General features: G+C 28.5%; 2 protein-coding genes across 2 annotated transcripts; one reads left to right on the plus strand and one right to left on the minus strand.

Annotated features, from left to right (window-relative positions):
- Nucleotides 1-3,146: 3,146 nt before the first annotated feature.
- Nucleotides 3,147-14,307, plus strand: LOC141536998 (uncharacterized). The gene is made up of 6 exons (XM_074257835.1): nt 3,147-3,253; nt 5,232-5,438; nt 6,479-6,830; nt 12,874-13,210; nt 13,797-14,057; nt 14,138-14,307. Exons 1-6 carry the CDS (start codon nt 3,147-3,149, stop codon nt 14,215-14,217), a joined length of 1,344 nt encoding a protein of 447 aa, XP_074113936.1. The 3' UTR covers nt 14,218-14,307.
- Nucleotides 14,308-17,401: 3,094 nt separating this feature from the next.
- Nucleotides 17,402-18,382, minus strand: LOC141536919 (uncharacterized). The gene is made up of 3 exons (XM_074257719.1): nt 18,321-18,382; nt 18,070-18,241; nt 17,402-17,970 (listed from the first exon to the last, which is right to left on the minus strand). The coding sequence occupies exons 2-3, from the start codon at nt 18,179-18,181 to the stop codon at nt 17,726-17,728; spliced, it is 357 nt and encodes a 118-aa protein (XP_074113820.1). The 5' UTR covers nt 18,182-18,241; nt 18,321-18,382; the 3' UTR covers nt 17,402-17,725.
- Between the last annotated feature and the right edge of the window lie 1,065 nt (nt 18,383-19,447).

Consider the following 19,447-nt stretch of genomic DNA (forward strand, 5'->3'; position numbering starts at 1 on the left):
TATCAATTAATTGAGATAATAATATATATTTCTTTATAAATATTTGAAAAATATTGACTTTCAAAATTAACAAAGATATAAAATCGAATAATTAAAATTTTTATCATAAATCAGATTATTATAATTCTAACAATATTATGGCTTAGGTATAAGAAATAATAATAAATTCCTGAATAATAAGAGGTAACTTAAATATTAAGACGCGCCGGGCATAGGTAAATGGTTGAGGGTGGGGGATATAGTCCAACAGCGGTAGCATACTATTACTATTGGAAAACACCTTTCACTACTCTCCTAAAGGTGGCATGGTAAAAGATCGTGGTGGAGAAGGTTGTTTGAGCCACTCACATTCCCCGCGATAAATAAACATAGTATATGTGACTGTTGTAAGATGTATAGAATTTGGGTAACATCGATTTATCCGAAAACCTAATTTCTTTCAGTCTAAAAACGTATCAGGGACAGATTGTTCCCTCTACAATTTTGAAGCAAATACTATTCAATACAGTCATACTTAGTACAGATGATATTTTGAGGCAGGCAGATTTTAAGTTAGTTAAATTTGTATACAGTTCAATTTTAATACACACGACTGCTGAATCTATACAACAATACTACCAACAAAGTTTATATTTTAGCAACTTAATACCAAAAACTATTTGAATTGACATATTATTCTGCCACATAATAATTACTCCTTATCTGGATTATTGCTCTATCATTTTATATCTGTCATTATAAATTACCAGTCAATATTATTTTATAAATATTATATTTCTTGTTTCAATTGGAGCGTATATATTTCAAGTTATTCTGTTTATGAACGACTCAGACTTTACATTTGTATGAATTTCATCTAGGGACATATTGATGCACGACTATTTCAAGCCAACTATGAAATGTTGCCAACATATTTCATTACGGTGCATTTTTAGTACACACATATTTCTTTCCGTCATGAGTTCGCAGCACCACGAGTATAGCTCGAGTATACTTTGTAACATATTACAGAACTGATATCAACTGTAGAAATTACAGTTTTTTTATGGTAAAGAGAATTTCGTAAGGTAAGTTGAGAACAGAAATTTGTAAATTATTTTTTGAATTTTCAGATTAAGCCTGAAATGTGCTGCTCTCTTGAGAGTATGTGTTGTAACTCAATAAAAAGTTATTCTTAGAAATAATTTTAAATATAAAGAAGTTACTGAGAAATGATATCCCTAAATCACTGTAATTTTCGTTTTAATTTTAAAAATTATAAGAACAAATTGTCTAACATTATTGTTGTACATCATTAACTATAACTTACATTTTTTAAAGTCTCACAACTAAGCTGTAAAAGAGCCGATGTTTGTTCAGGCAGTGTGCGTGTTAAAATTTTATTATTAAATTGCCCCACCGAAAGCATAGTTAAATTAATATTGGTATGTGTGCTAATTTAATATATATTCCATTCAAAAACTTTCAGATAGTTAAAAATCACATTTTTTAAAATAATTTTATATTATCTAAAATAAAAATTTTATATTATTAAGGAATTTAATTTGAAATGATTTAGTTTAGTCCATTATCTGAAACTTTATTTTACCGCATGGTTGCAAAGCTATTGGGAAATCATCCACTTGAATACGCCACGTGGCGAATCAAATGTGAACTACTCTATGCAGGTCGAGTATAAACAGCTAATGTCATATAATATGCCGAAGCTGTAATTAAAAATTGTTGAAATTTTTTTTTTAAATGTTAAGTAATTAATTATTGTCTACAAGCTTAGTTACTATTGAAAATAACATCAACTTTAACACTTGACCAAAAATTTTTAATCATTGAGTTTCCTCTACGAGAAAATAAAAATAAAACTTTCTGCTGCGTATATGGGTGTAATAGCAAGTCATGACAATAAAGTTAGCCGATATCTAAAAGTTTTTAGAATTTCTTTCATTAAAAAAATTAATTGAAAAAATTTCACATGTAGAAAGTGTTATAAACTATACGTGCAATTTTGTAAAAATATTTTTTTTATTCTAATTTAATTGATAAAAAAAATCTAAAATTGTTGAATGTCGACTAATTTTAATGTCATTAGCAAGTCTAGTAAGAACAATACAGTTTGATTTTATACTTTTCCTCCGGCAAATTCTAGTTCTGTGGTGATAAAAAATAAATTTTGTGAAGATGAAGTTATAAACCGTCGATTAGCTTGGAAAGTGCATTAAAAATCTGAAATGAAGTTACACAGCCCAAGAGAGTGTTCATTACATTTCATCAAAAATGACTTTATACCAATTAACATAAATATTGTTGTAATCACAAAAAAACAGTAATTATAAGCTGTGAATTTTTAAAATACAATGTAATACGATAGGCTTACATTGCTTAAATAACTTAATAAATATTTGTGTAAAATTAAGAATCGTAATTATAGTTGCAATGTTATAACTACAGTAATAAAAATAAATTACATGAATAATTTTTAAGTAATTAAGAATTTTTATGACTGGGCTTAGTACTTGCAAATTCATGATGCTGAAAGTGACATCTGTCAATTTTTAAGTTTTTTTAACAAACAGATTCTTACAAGAGGAAAAACAAAAAATAAAAAAAAATTAACATATAGAAGTTTTAAAGAACTGAAAGTGAAACATTTCTAAAATATATTTTTTGTCCTAATTTAATTCTTTAATAAAATAAAAATTTGACACGTTATCTGCTGATTTCAGTATCATGCAAATTCACAAATTTCTTTAATTGAGATTGTCATTATTTATTTAATTTCTATTAAAAACTCGATTCTAATAAAACTTGTAAATACATGATTCAATATAAAAACACAGCACCTGATTTAAAAAAGCGTCTTAAAGTAGTAACTGCTTCTGCCGCAAAGAGAAGCCACGCCCCCGGCTAATTTTCCAATATTCCCTTTGTTAACATTAAGTATGGCGCCATTCGAAGAGAGAGTAGGGGCGATGGCTTTCACGCCGTCCGAATTCACGGTTGCGTTACACTTTCAGTTGTTTGTGAAACTTCTAACCATTTGGGTAGTGTCTCGCAGTATCACGTGTTGCAACACAAAATAATTTTTATTTATTGATTTATAGTTTATATTATTTGATTAATATTTTGTATTTATTTTATTTATTTACTAAATGAATAAAAAAATATTTCATCACGTACGAAATCCCCGTATAAAAATACCTGATAAAATTTATGAAGGGTATGGATATTGTACGTATAAGACTGTTGGCGATGTCCGGTTAGTAATATATAATTTTATGTAAGATTGTTAATGATTGTGATTATAAAAAAAATTATTTCTAAAAAATTGACAGGTGTAATTTGTTTTAATTTCTAGAAGTGGAATTTTTTGACTAAAATTTTTTCTATAATAATTTAATTATTATAAAAATCAAAAAAATTGACAGATTTCTGTTAACTTTAGTATCATGATTGTTAATACTTTTTGCATGCTCTAACGTAAGCCTTCATATTGTTACTATAAATCTTTACAACAATACTTTCCATATCTTTTTCTTAAGACTGAGAATTTGTTCTTAGTCGAGTTTGTTCTGGATTTCTACGTTTTTATATCCTAATAATTTTATAGCGAATATTTATTTGTATCGGGTCATACGCGCGCGCGCGCGTGTGTGTGTGTGTGTGTGTGTGTGTGTGTGTGTGTAATTCAATTTTTAAGAGCTTATTATAGTTTCATCTTTTTTAGAAAGTTTCTCTGTCATACTTGTACAACAAATGTAATCTTTAAATATATATTTTCACCATTAATTAATGGAAATTTTCGAAAAAGCACTTTGTACTTAGATTATTACGACTCAGTTCTATTAAAACTAAAAGTTAATCAGTCAAAATTAGAATTGAAAATTTACTGTAAATCACATAAAAACCTTCTAAATAATGTTTTTGAGCCTCCGGATTGTGCCTAATTTTTTTCATCACGTTAAAATCGAATGAAACGTTAAAAAATGGGAGTTGAAAAGCTTCTAAAAAAAATAATTATTCCAGAAAATCTTAAGCATAAATTATCGAAGTAAGAAAAACACTGAAATCATTAAAAACTTTTTAAAAAGTGATAGAAATATAGCTACTTAAAAAAAAAAACAAATCAATTTCTGAATTATTTTACGTAGATGTCTGAATTTATTTTATTTTAGTGTATTTTTTTTCTGTCTATCTTCTCAAGCGCATTAAGTTCGCTAATTACTTATACTACACCCGTTCTATAAGTAGACAATAAAATTAGTTTACTTTAAACTACTTTTATATTATCATTGCTAACTTTCATCGGAGAATATCAAAACTTGTTTTTATTATTAAACAAAATGCTTACATTTTTAGATAGATTTCTTTAATTAAGCCATTGTAGCCGATTTCATGTCGGAATTTTAAGGAAATTTTGTTACAATATGTTTGATTTTGTCAACTTATGTGGAAAAATAGTATTCGTTTGAATGTTTATATATATATTATGTTACTGATGACATGAGAGCGCAGAAAAGAAATTTTATTTAGAATTTGAAAAAAAATTTTTTTTTTTTTTCCCAAAAAGTAACGTATTCGCAATCTTGATTCATAATGCTATTAAAATGGAAATTCTAACGGTAGTATAAATCTCTTCATTGTCCTATGTTTTTTAATTTTATTCATTGCTCGGCCAAGGACGAACTTTTGGCCTGGCAAGAGAAAAATAGTATATTACATTCCTAAGTCAGTAAAGTAAGAAATGTCTTAGATCACATGCAACTATTAATTTGATCTAAGACATTTCTTACTTTACTGTCCTAGGCATGTAAAATGCTATTTCAGATTTGATCGTTCCTCAACCGTGTAAAATAGCTCAAATCTATTAATTAGATTAATCTATTTATTCAATGATCTTTAATTTAAGCTATTATTCGTTGACTTTTAAACTTTCGTTTAATTTCTTTCGTGACTGCGAATTAAAAAATTCTTAATCAATGTATCTTGTCACTTTTTGTTATGATAAATTGATTCATTCTAATAAATTAATTTCTAAGTTATTGTCGTTATCATCAATTTAATTTTTTTTGTTCCGTGTTTATGATTTTCTCAATTTATTTTGTGATCAAAAGAATATTGAAAAATGAATGTATTTGTAAAATTAATATGCCTATCCATATTGGGCTTGTCCGAATCGCTCTTTTTTGATTTTGCTAATGTAGATATTTTAACTTTGCTTATTTTCTATGTTTTAGTTACATTCGATGTTGTGAACGTAATGCTTACAGCTGTAATGCACATGGAAAATTAGTCAATAATCGACCTCGGTTATCTAAAGGTCATAATCACGAGGCAGATCCTCAAATGCATCTTTATAATACTTTTCAACATGCATTATTCGAGGCTACAATTTCACGCCCTTTTCGATCCTTCCGACTAATTTATGATGAACTCAGTGTGGTGTAAGTATCAAATGTATTTAATTCTTTACTTTAAATATTATAATCTAATAAATATTAACAATGCACTTATTAAGTATGATTTTTATATCGAATAACGTGAAATTTTCTATTCATTATTCGATTAAATCATCAAGCATAATAACATTTTGAATAATGATTGACTGAATTTGAACATTGTATGTCATGAAGCAAACGTAAAAATAATAATGTCTTTACTATTTTTACCAATATTGTTTAGTTACTCAAGCTTTGCCCTAAGTGATTTCATAGGATACTATTGCACTGGGGTGAGATCATGTGCGAGATTTATTCGAGAGTTCAAATCAGGTGTACTGAAAGATTTACTGAAAATTTACTAAAAGATAATTGAAATTTTGTTTTATTCTTTTTTGTATAATTAATATAAAGTATTAATTTTGATTAAGTCTTGTTATATTGAAAAAAATATATCATCTTATCATTGAACAACATTTTTTTTATAGTTCAGAAAATGTTTTTTATTACTTTTTTACCTTTCCAATGAAATATTTCTTATGAGTTACTTTATTATTTACATGGTAAATAAATCCTAGGAAAATTTACGATAAAAGTTACGTAATCGTTAACTATACTAGTTTTGTCGAAAATCTTCCAGGACAGCCGATTTTTTTTTTTTTTTTTTTTTGTCAATTTCTTTTAAAATAGTAACTGATCATTTTTACGATATTGGAATTCTAAAGTTCATTAATACGTCTTGTATAATTAGTTTTAGACTATTGGTCTTTTTAAATCACTGGCTAGCCTTGTTAGTTAAATTAAATTTACGATAAAAAATTGTAAAAATCACTAATTTGGGTATTTAATTCACTATTATTATTCTACTTGGTTACTACTACTTTTTGTAGAGATATTTTAAACATACTTCTATCTTTTCTGCTTTTACACGGTGTTGCAAAATATGAATACTACAGAAGTCAATTTATACGAAGCACGCATTTGACACTTGTAATACCGAGAATACTATCTAAACTTATTGTCATAAACTTTTATTGATATTACAGGCATTATGAAGCTGCTGTAAATTTCACTTGGGCTAAAATGAAGCCTGTTATGGAAAATTGGCGCCGCCGTGAACAGCCTCAGCGTCCACCAACTCCTCAAAATTTGCAAGAATATTCGAATTTATTGAACATGCCCCAATGGTCACATTTGTTGACATATCCTCAGGGTCAATTGAAAGTTGTCACTCTTACTTCAACTGACGACTCGTTTTTAACAATTCTTTGTAACGTTGACTTTTTGAAATCAATCAATACATCAATGCTTTTTATGGATGCTACCTTTAAAATTACTCCAAACATGCCAAATATATATCAAGTGTTTACAGTTCTTGGTTTGATAGACCATCATCAGGTATATGAATAATTTATTAATTTATATATATATATATATATATATATATATATATATATATATATATATATATATAAATACAAATATATTAAACAAAAATGAACAAAAAATTACATGTGTGAAAATCAATCAACGCGCATGCGCTAGCGAAAAAGTGTCTAAGATTTACTTGGGACTAATTTCAGATTGACACCGTGCTAATGTGGATGTTTGTGAGAACAATCTCGAATTTATGCCAAGAGTATCTGACAGTGTATAATCCAAGATGTATTTGAGATAAATCTGAGATTTATTCCAATATAATCTACATTGATCTCAGTACAATCTAGATTGTTCTCACTACCATCTGAAATTTTTTTTTTGATCAGATTTATCTGAGATAAATCTGGCATTTATGCCAGTACAATCTTGTTCTTTCCGTGTACAGCAGTTTTAAAATAATATGAATGTCAATCAAGAAAAAACACTTGTTTCGATGCTTTTGACATTTTCCAAAGATATTTACTTTATTAAGTACAAAAAAAAATTTCTTGCACGTCAGGATCTTCGTATGTATGTATGTATGTATACATATATGTATAGATTTTTCAACTTTTTCATTATGACACTAAAATAAAAGAAACCTTTTGTTACTCTTCATTAAACTATAATTGACAAAAAATAAACAGTTAGGCTACATACGACATCTATTATTTTGTGGATTAAATAGTAATAGGATAATTTTAAATTTGAAGTAAGAATTTCGGAAAATCTAAAAATGCACGACTATTAATGTTTATTTCGTAATTTAGTCGTAAAAAAGTGTTATGGAAAAGTAGATAAATATTAATTTTTTCTTATCATTTCTCATTATAATGTGAATAATAAAAAAAAAAGAATTGTATGCAATGTCTTTATCAGAAAACATAAATTTCAATTGTCTTATGATTAAAATACGAAAAAAAATCTTGTTCTGTTTACGTTATACACATTCAGTAGCTCTGGCGTTACATCAACAGAGATATGAATGGGACAGTGCCAAGTTCTACCAAAGCTGTGAAATTAAGCTCCTTTAAATTATTTATAAAAAGTCACGCAAACTTTTTTGTTTCCGTGAACTAACAAAGATATGATAGTATAAATAGACAGTGTGGCCAGATCGTGCTCTTTTCTTACCCCCACTTTGTAGGACACTCTCATCTGACTATATTGAAAACGGTACAAAGTGGGAGTAAAAAAATCGCACGATCTGGCCACACTGTAAATAGATGCACAGAATGAGTTAGAAATTTTTGGTGATCGTAACGCACTTTCTTATGCTTCGTATTATGATACGTACAATAAATCTATCATTTAATAAAACAATAATTGCTTTAGGCTTTACCATTATGTTGGGTACTGATGACGAAGAAGTCAACCATTGCGTATCAAACGGCACTTTCTTATTTTAAAACAGAATTGGCAACACATATAACTCCACAAACTATTATGACTGATTTCGAAGCAGCACTAGATAACGCTATTAAATCTGTGTTTCCGGAAGCTACTCATACTGGATGTTTCTTCCATTTTTGTCAAGTTAGTTCAGACATAAATAAATTAATTAATGACAAAAAATTTATGATCAATATACTCTATTATAAAACTTGATTTTTTCCTTTTTAAACTATATTGAAACTATTTCACAAAATAAGGTCTATTTTTCAAATTAACCATTGGTTTAAACGTTTCATTATCTGTTTTTAAAACTGCATATATATATATATATATATATATATATATATATATATATATATATATATATATATATATATATATATATATATTTTAGACAATTTCAAAGGTTAAGTTCATAATTAGTTATGTCAATCGATTAGTTTAAAAAAGACTAGTTTTTAATCATTTCAAAAATTTAGAAAAATTTAGATTTTACAATCTTTTTTTGCTAATAACTTGATTGCGATAATTTCTTTGATTTCTGCAAATTGCATCTAAAGATTTATTAGATTTGCTTTAATTTCTATTTCCCATGCATCTATTTTGAACAAAATATTTTAATATAACTTTTTGATGAAACTTTACTATTGCATTCGTTTTCTCATTGTACAATTTTTATCGTAATTTTACCATTAATACAGCTATGGACTAACCATTAGTCCCCTCGGCTGAAGAGATCAGTCCATATGCAATTTGAGGTCTGAGGTTGGAACCAACTTTATTTTATATATTTTTAGCCAAGAAATACGAAAAACTCTGTCTTTTTTATCTACGGTGTCACAAATAATTCTTATAAATTAATTATTTGTTTAAAATAAAATAACTTGTGAACAGATGATTTAACGGAGAAGTTTATTTAAAAAAAAAAAAAAAAATATATATATATATATATATATATATATATATATATATATATATATATATATATATATATAATCAGAATAGAAAAATATGCCAAAAAAGTGTCATGTATTTTGTTCATAGGACAAATACTTTAGAAGATATCGCGAAAAACATAGTCCCGCTATCGGACCTCTCTGTCGCACGCAAGTGTTCCCCTTACTTACCGTCAGGTTTCCAACAGACAGTGCGACTAGTAGAAGTTGCGGACGTAAAATAACTTTTATTTTTTGGTGTCCATAAGAGATTAAGGGATGAAACGTTGAAAAAAAAATTTTTCTTTAGGGGCTGTTTTTTCATGTCTATGAGGTGGAAGCACTTTTAATTGATCTCATTATTTTTTTTTGTATTCAAAGAAACTCTATCAAGTTTCATATCTAAATCTTTTATGGACACCGAAAAATGCATTTTTTTAAATCAAAAAATGACGAAATTCGGTAAACATTCGACCTTCAAGGGTTTTTTTTGCGTTTTTGGGGTGAAGGACTTAAATTGTTTCATTATCTTCTCTACGATATTAACAGAAACTCTTTCAAGTTTAATCACTTAATCTCCTATAAACACCGAAAAACGGATTTTATTCTATGTCCGCATGTGCTACTAATCGCACTGTCTGCAGGGTAGCCTGACGGTGAGTAAAGGGAACACTTGCGTGCGACAGAAGGGTCCGATAGCGAAACTATATTTTTCCCGATATCTTCTAAAATATCTGTCTTCATAAAAAAAATACGCAATTCCTTTTTTGTATATTTTTTCATACTGATCATTTTATTCAGATCAACTTCCGCTAAATCAACGGTTTACGGGTTATTTTATTTTAAACATTTAACTTATTTATATCAATTGTTTGCTGACAAAATAAAGTTGGTTCCAGACAGGGGCCTCAAAATACATACGAGTTTCCCTCATCAGAAGAGGGACAAAAGTTCATTTACTCTTGCAGTCGTTTTTTTAATTAATTCTAGTAGACTAGGCAACAAGTGCCTCTTTGGTTTCAACCTCCAAAAATTATGATTTTGGTTCAATTAAAATTTTTATTTTTTTTGTATAAATTTTCATTGTTCATTTCATAATCAATTTGTTATGAACAATGTAATTTTTTCAATAGATATTTTGAATTTTTTTATTTTAAATATTTTTGTATATCTAAACTAACCATTCTCATCTGGTTTTCTTTTTTTATAATCTTATATCTTGTGAACTATAAGAGATATAACAAAATCATCCAAACTGCTTTTTCTCAAAATTAACAAATTAAAATTCAAATCTAAGCTGTAACTTAATTATTAAAATTATTGTTTTGCGATTGTATATACGAATAATGGAAAAAAATTTATTAGTGGACAAAATTAATTTTTCACGTTTATCTTATTGGAAAATGCTGTTATTGTTCTTCATTTCATAAATACAAAGTTAGCATTGAAATTTTCGATAACAGTGACTGAATTCTCTAGCAATATTGGGAAATCATCCACTTGAATACGCCACGTGGCGAATCAAATGTGAACTACTCTATGCAGGTCGAGTATAAACAGCTAATGTCATATAATATGCCGAAGCTGTAATTAAAAATTGTTGAAATTTTTTTTTTAAATGTTAAGTAATTAATTATTGTCTACAAGCTTAGTTACTATTGAAAATAACATCAACTTTAACACTTGACCAAAAATTTTTAATCATTGAGTTTCCTCTACGAGAAAATAAAAATAAAACTTTCTGCTGCGTATATGGGTGTAATAGCAAGTCATGACAATAAAGTTAGCCGATATCTAAAAGTTTTTAGAATTTCTTTCATTAAAAAATTAATTGAAAAAATTTCACATGTAGAAAGTGTTATAAACTATACGTGCAATTTTGTAAAAATATTTTTTTATTCTAATTTAATTGATAAAAAAATCTAAAATTGTTGAATGTCGACTAATTTTAATGTCATTAGCAAGTCTAGTAAGAACAATACAGTTTGATTTTATACTTTTCCTCCGGCAAATTCTAGTTCTGTGGTGATAAAAATAAATTTTGTGAAGATGAAGTTATAAACCGTCGATTAGCTTGGAAAGTGCATTAAAAATCTGAAATGAAGTTACACAGCCCAAGAGAGTGTTCATTACATTTCATCAAAAATGACTTTATACCAATTAACATAAATATTGTTGTAATCACAAAAAAACAGTAATTATAAGCTGTGAATTTTTAAAATACAATGTAATACGATAGGCTTACATTGCTTAAATAACTTAATAAATATTTGTGTAAAATTAAGAATCGTAATTATAGTTGCAATGTTATAACTACAGTAATAAAAATAAATTACATGAATAATTTTTAAGTAATTAAGAATTTTTATGACTGGGCTTAGTACTTGCAAATTCATGATGCTGAAAGTGACATCTGTCAATTTTTAAGTTTTTTAACAAACAGATTCTTACAAGAGGAAAAACAAAAATAAAAAAATTAACATATAGAAGTTTTAAAGAACTGAAAGTGAAACATTTCTAAAATATATTTTTGTCCTAATTTAATTCTTTAATAAAATAAAAATTTGACACGTTATCTGCTGATTTCAGTATCATGCAAATTCACAAATTTCTTTAATTGAGATTGTCATTATTTATTTAATTTCTATTAAAAACTCGATTCTAATAAAACTTGTAAATACATGATTCAATATAAAAACACAGCACCTGATTTAAAAAAGCGTCTTAAAGTAGTAACTGCTTCTGCCGCAAGGAGAAGCCACGCCCCCGGCTGATTTCCCAATACATGGAATATTAATTTAATCTGCTAATAAATTCAGGTATAGCTTCGGTTGAGAAAAAAAGATGAATCAATTATAATACTGAAAAAAGTTTTTAACTTCCCGCTAAGAAAATTAAAAATTTTCAAAAGTTGGGAAGTTATTGGTTTCACCCCTTTCTTCGAAAATCGAGTTTTCCTCAGATGTCAACGTTTTGAGGTCCTAGAAAGCTTCCCTGACTTTTCTCGCGATGGTGTCATCATGTGTGTGTGTGTGTGTGTGTGTGTGTGTGTGTGTGTGTGTGTGTGTGTGTGTGTGTGTGTGTGTGTGTGGCCGTATGTAAACCAAAAATTACAACTCGAGTGTTCGTTTTTAATGAATGAAAAAAAAGTGTCTAGAAAAACTACACGAGTATTTTTTCCATGTATTTGAAATTTTTTATTATTTTTTTAATCATAGTCATTTTTACTTCGAAAGTGGTGGGTGGTTACTATTTACTGAACTAATGCTAGGAAAATTAAAAAATAAAAAGGAATACCCATATAGATTTCGAAAAAGTTGAGAATGCAAACCATGAAGTGAATAATTTGGTCAAATTTTTTATTACAAAAAAAAATTTTTTTAATTACAATTTGGATGTTTAGTTTTATAGAAAATAAGCAAAAATGCTTGTCTAGAGAATCGAACAATCTACACGAGTATTTTTAACTTCCCGCTAAGAAAATTGAAAAATTTTTTTTTATTAAAACAAAATTTTCCTTCTACAGTTATTAGTATTTTTATTTTATAAGTGACGGGTGTTGGTTGACTTCAGGGCCATATATTGTTGTTAGCTTTAAAACAATAATTCTTACGATAAATGAGCTCTCAATATCAATTTCAATTTTAAGTACCGGATAAATGAATTTAAAAATATTAATTGTTTACAAACAGGCGATAACAAGAAGATTAAAAAAGCTCGGACTCATAAGATTAGTCCAAAGTTGGAAATATGGAAAAATATTGATCAGAAAAATAATGGCGTTGGCTTTATTGCCAGCAGTTGATGCTTCGGACGGGTTTCAATGGATAATAACAAATATCCCTGATAACGTCAAAACATTATTCGGGACATTCTTATTATATTTTCATGAGCAATGGATTGAAAAAACTCCACCAACATTGTGGAGCGTTTACGGCCTTCTTCATCGAACTGATAACCTTGCTGAAACCTATCACAAAAAGGCGAATCTACGATTTGGCGCTCATTCTCCGATTTGGAAGTTTACAGGTGAAATGCATATTTAGTAAATTTATTTATACGATCTGATATTTTGTAAAACTAACATTTAATCTGTAAGCTGAAAGGTAGAATTCACATATATTTTCATGCTTATATGATATAATTAACAATCACTTTACGAATAAATCGACTTCAGATGTTTCATATCAAATTTTAGTTTGGAATTTCGAGATAAGCTAATTACATTTATGCTTTTTAAAAATTCATACTTAAATTAATATATTCATGCTTAATATTTAAGATTTTTTTTTCTTATAAAAATATTTTTACCATACAATATAAATAATGATAAATTTATTGTCCTCGCACTATTTGTTTTTAACTTATTATACGGGTTTACTTATATTTGCACAACGCAAGCGCAGTAGTTCTGAGTCAGAAATGTCGCGAAACTTTTGTAGTATTTTTATTTATTTGTAATAAAATAAACGAGTGAAGCGTATATTTTTGGATTTTAAAACTTTTTAGGCGTATAATGACTCATCAAATGATGAAATAAATAAGTATATGAAATTGTTGGAAATAAATAAATTTCTTTGTGTATTAATTCGATTACTACTATGTGTCAATTCAGAGAATTTAACTGCTTTACAAGCTGTTACTCACATTGAGTATTTGTCATTACGTAACGGCGACAATATTGTCAGACCACGTTCATCTCGCACACAGAAAATGGATGTGAAAATTGTAAAAGTATGGCAACTGTTTAATGACAATATTTTGGATGTCCCTCATTTTTTGGCTTGTGCGAGTAACTTTCTGCAATCTTTCCAACGAGAAATTACTCACAATGTAGTAATACAACATGATTGTGATCAGCAAAGCAACGTATTTGGTATTATCTTTCATAATTATTTTTTTTCATATGACAAAATTATTTATACATATATATCTATGTATTGTTTTATATTTCAGATAGTGATGACAGCATTATGAAAAATAATTATGATAACCATTTGGTATTTCTGGAGCTAGATATTATGCAAAATTACTAAATAAATTATAATACTCGGTTCACCTTTTACAAAAACCTTTTCTAAATATCTCCCAATATTCTGAACTTTGTAAATTATTTCCAAATAAAACATTAAAATTTTCATATACTCGAGTTTGGACAAGTTCTTGACAAATATATTCTCATAGCACAAGTAATTTATACGTCTTTTAATCACTTTCACCACATAAAATGCAGCTTAGTAATCGGTGACGAATTTAGTTTCTACGTTAACTGATTCGATAATTCGAATTATATTATCCCGTGTAAAAAATAGATAATTTTTAACTTTCCGCTACGAAAATGAAAAATTTTCAAAAATCGGGAAGTTATTGATTTCACCCCGTTTTTCAAAATCGAGTGTTTATCAGATCTCGGCGTTTTGAGGTCCTAGGAAGCTTTCCTGAATGTTTTCGCAATGATGTCCGTATGTCTGTTTGTCTGTTTGTCTGTTTGTCTCTCTGTGTGTGTGTGTGTGTGTGTGTGTGTGTGTGTGTGTGTGTGTGTGTGTGTGTGTGACCCTCTTATAACTTTTGAACACGGTTTGACCGATTGGAATTAACTAAACGAGATCCCAAAAAGTTCCACTCAACTTAGATTTCCTGTAAATTTGGACCGATTCGGACCAGTAGATTTTGAGAAATCTCAAAAATAAAAAATTTGAAAAACTGTTTTTTTGGAATAACTTTGTGACGGCTCTACCGATCGATTCTAAAAACTAATCAGCTCCTAACCGTCAAAAACCACGTCGATCATCGCAAACCGGGTCAAAATCGGTTAATCCTTTCGTGAGATATCGAAATTGAGAGAATTAAAAAAAAAATTAATTTTTTTACATAACTTCGACATTTCATTTCGAATCGTTTTTTGATAAAATAAAATAAGTATTAGAACGCAAAAAACCACGTCGATCGCCGCCGAGAACGTTAAAATCGGTTGATTGGTTTGAGAGGTATCGTTGACGAAAAATTTCAGAAAAATCGTATTATCAATCTCAAAGAGCTCAAAAACATTGTAATAGGCCAAATTTGTAACTCTTATCATACAAATTTAGCGGGAAGTTGCAGGAGTGGCTTGTAGGGTCAACCGTCTTCCTAATTTTTTATTTTTACCCTGGATAATATATTAAAATTTTTACCCGACAGTTTAACAATATTTTTTTTTTAATCTTAAGCATTTTGATAAATTTGATGTTCTTCAGAATTAAATTTTTTTTTCCAAAATTCCATACAGGAAGCCCCAGAGTTGAACGACGGGGCCATTCCTGGGACATTATTGGGAAGCCCATCTTGGCAAACCCATACTGTCCCTTGCCCGGGCCATAACTGGGTAATTAGTCTTGGCCATTCCAATGATTACCCAGGCTTGGGCCAAGACTGAATAACCTAGCCTTGGCCATTCAATGGGAAATCCAAAGTTAATTAATCATTAAACAATAGAATTTTAAACAGTAATTATTTATTGTTCAACGAATATTTGTTAGCATATGCTAAAATTGAAAATTTATTATTCATCCAAAACATTTGCATACCGTCAAAATTGATATAGTCTTTAAAAAATTAAAATATAAAATTTACATTTGAATTTTTAATATTAATAATTTTAAACATTAAAATTGATAATAAGATATTAAAAATATACAGAACGATGTACGAAATCTAAAGTAATATAAGAACGTGACTCTTGCATTTTTTAATAACTAATAAACATTTGTAAAAAAATAGTTAATTTTCACCAAAACACAATATTAAATAACATACATTATATAAATAATAAACCGTCACACTTCATCACCATATAGATTTAGCTTATAAGAATGATGAGATGTGCATCAACTCACCGGTCGTATGGTGTAGGAGTTAGTCGTAGGTCTGGGAAGCGCGCGGCTCGGGTTCAAATCTCGGTTAGAACGGACGCGATTTGCACTTTATTTCTATAATTAGCGAAAGTTAGATTTAAATTAAGAGTCACGGTCTGAATTTGCGCTAGCTCTACATCAAAATTAAAATAAAAAAATAACACTTACAAAATTCTTTTTTTATCATTTTTTATCAAATGGCATGAACCAGACTTGAAAATTATGGCCCAGATCTGGCTACCACGCATGGGCCAGCCTTGGCGATCATGCCTGGGCCAATGATAACAACCAAGCCTGGCACCCTGTTATCATCCCAGACTTTTACCAAAGCTGGACCAAAGCGGGTTTACAAGCATGGGCCAGAGATTGACAGCATTGCGCCAAGCGTGGCCCATGCCTGGCCCCGTCGTATTTTCCTGTATGGGATATGATTTTTGTAAGAATTTTATTATTCTTACAAATTATGATTTATATGCAAAAATTTTTGTTCCAATACTTGAATTTTTCGATTACTTTGATTTTTATTTTTCTATAATTTTTAATTATTTTTTTCCAGGATATAAATTTTGAAAAAGTTCTGGTTTTTTGTAGGAAATGTTTTTCTACTAAAGTTTAATAAGTATTACATAAAAGTGAAAATAAAAAATGATCAAATCGAATTTTGATTTATATATTTTTTTTTTTAGATCAGTTACCCGACTAGAAATTTCAGTGAGGCGGAGATTTGGCGCAAGTAAGGCATGCCGATTTCCAAACTTGCAGTAAGTGAGGCATCCAAACCAGATCCAAGTTTGGGATGTAATGCAGTTGCGAGGCTCAACCTAATTTGGCTTCCTGATTAGGTAGCAGTTTGGAAGCCATACTTTTCGGTGACAGCCTCAGCCTAATCTCACCCAAACTTGGTTTCCGGGTTAGGTAGCAGTTTGGAAGCCATACTTGCCGGTGACAGCCTCAGCCTAATCTCACCCAAACTTGGTTTCCGGGTTAGGTAGCAGTTTGGCAACCACAGCAGTAGTGTTTACCAAATTTCGCTTTTTTTATAGGGAGCAACTTGGAAACCCCATAGTTTCATAGTAGAAATTGTATGCACTCCTGAAAACCAAGGGAATAGAGACAGACGTAGGAAAAAAAACATTCGCTTTAAAGAGGAACCAAATGACTATGATATCTACTCCAAAAGACATCAAGGGATTAATAACTCATCGACCATATTATTTCTAAATTAATAATAACTACTATTCTTAAGAGCTAGGGTGATTGTTGGTTTAAACAAAAAACTTTAAAACCGTGAGAAATAAATAACTCAGAACGAGAAAGATTTCCAGACTGTTTATTTTTGGAAAAGACAGATAACAATCAATTAATTATGTATTAATCATGCACAGATGACTTACAAATGGCTGTTAAGAATATTGATTGAAATCCAACACTGGTTATGCTGATTTACTGCAGGATTTAAGTTTCTAATAGCTATCGAAAGCTGTTCAAATGTAACGAGAGAAATTTTGAAATTATGAACTTAATGGAAAGAATTAAGTCATTTAATAAAATTTATGTTATTTTTAACTTGAAAACTGAATATAACAGTAATGTTAATATAAAAAAAAAATTTAAGTAACAAAAAAATAGTAAAAATAATTAATGTACTAAATTACTCAGACTCATTAGTTTCATGGTCATCTTTTTTTTGTTCAACGATGTCAGTATTAAGAAAATCTTTCGGTCCAAGTTTTGGGTCAATATTTGCCTTTTTTCTTTGAGCTGCTAATTTTTTTCTTTCAGTTCTACCACCTTCCCAGTCGAAACAATGATTTAAAACGGAAGAAATACTGTCATTGACTGTCGCGTCAGGCAATGGGTCATTTACGGATTTTGAAAACTTTGTAACGAGTACTCCTGAAAAAAAAAAAATAATCATAAAATTTAATTAATGATATCACTTATTCATATGCTTACTAATTTATTTAGAATTTATAATAGTTATATGTAGAATACCTTTTATTAGCTTATAGAATTCTGTTTCGATAAAAATGTGATTTTTTTTCTCATTCGGTTTTTTCAAGTTGAATTTCAAAGCTAATTCACGGGACAATCCTAAACGCATCATAGCAGTGGTGCTCCTAGTTATTGCTTGATTAGGATTAGTCAATGCTGAGAGTTTACAAACCTATAAAAACATAATATAAATTTAAATTTATAAAAAACTAAAAATTCTAGAAGAAAAATAAATCATATAAAACTCTTACAATTTTGTTACGATACTCTTTATCAGATTTCAATTTGCCATCAAATTTATTGAAATCTACTATTGCAGAAAGCAAGGTATTTTGAAATCGTTATCATCGCAATTGATATCAAATGTCGAATCCGTAGGAACAGATGATTCACAAACTCTTTGCATCTGAGTAAGAGTACCTTTCAAATCATTCATTGCTTTGGATAACGAACTAAGCTGTGAATTAATGCTTTTTGCTCTTTAATCAGTGGCGCCAATAGTTTGGTCAAAACTTTCGCTAAGAGTTCTGAAAAAAAATTTCAATATTATAAATTTATTACCATAAAATTTTAATATTATTAACGATTACAGTGAATTAATTACAATATTGTGAATATTAATTACTTTAAGATAAAAAAATAAACTATTTATGACTATAAAAACTAAATTAATTATCCACTAATGAAAAATGATGAATTAAAAATTAGTTTAATCAAATAAACTATATTTATTATAATACCTTCGTCTACACAATGTTCTTCGGATTCATTGTTATTTAATTGCTTTTGTTGATTAAAAATGTCTGTTTTAGAGTGAGTTTTGATGATTTCTTTATCTGACTCTTCAGAACTTGAGTTTTTTCCATGGATGACATTAGTACTATCTTTTTTGTTTAACTTAGTAGTAACATGTTTACGCTTCGCGTGATCGTCTTCCTCAGAACTTGAACTTTCTATCGAGTGATCTCCCGATGAATCCTCCGACGATGATGCTTTACGTTTCTTTCCGCGTGTTTCTATAAATTATATTTAAAAATTTAGTATTTAAATATGTCAGTTATAAAACGATACTAATTAATTAATATTAATATTAATGTTATTATTCTCATTTTATCATTCACTTCCGCAAGTTTTAAGATTATAATAAATAAATTACTCACGAGCAGTTTTTGTTCTATTTTTAGGGTCCTTTACTTTTTTCCGCTGCTTTTTCCAGTATGAGACAGTATTTTTTAGGATCTAAACGATGAAAATTTACAGATTAACGTAATTTAATTAAAAAATTTTGCAATAAATTTAAAAAATACGTTAACTATAAGTTTAAAAAAATTTATATTTACCAGAAGTTAATTGAAGATCAGCAGTTAAATCTAAAGTC

Source organism: Cotesia typhae, unplaced genomic scaffold, assembly GCF_013202065.1.
Source record: "Cotesia typhae breed Kobodo isofemale line unplaced genomic scaffold, CoteBio_Ctyphae scaffold_45, whole genome shotgun sequence".
NCBI classification, from domain to species: domain Eukaryota; kingdom Metazoa; phylum Arthropoda; class Insecta; order Hymenoptera; family Braconidae; genus Cotesia; species Cotesia typhae.

What these genes read in the sequence shown, in the direction of transcription:
- LOC141536919 (XM_074257719.1), bottom strand. Translation starts at nt 18,181, where the DNA reads ATGATGCGTTTAGGATTGTCCCGTGAATTAGCTTTGAAATTCAACTTG. An exon ending in ATTCTATAAGCTAATAAAAG is followed by an intron (nt 17,971 to 18,069) that starts GTATTCTACATA and finishes TTTTTTTTTCAG; the next exon opens with GAGTACTCGTTACAAAGTTT.
- LOC141536998 (XM_074257835.1), top strand. Translation starts at nt 3,147, where the DNA reads ATGAATAAAAAAATATTTCATCACGTACGAAATCCCCGTATAAAAATA. An exon ending in AAGACTGTTGGCGATGTCCG is followed by an intron (nt 3,254 to 5,231) that starts GTTAGTAATATA and finishes TCTATGTTTTAG; the next exon opens with TTACATTCGATGTTGTGAAC. An exon ending in TCCGATTTGGAAGTTTACAG is followed by an intron (nt 13,211 to 13,796) that starts GTGAAATGCATA and finishes GTGTCAATTCAG; the next exon opens with AGAATTTAACTGCTTTACAA.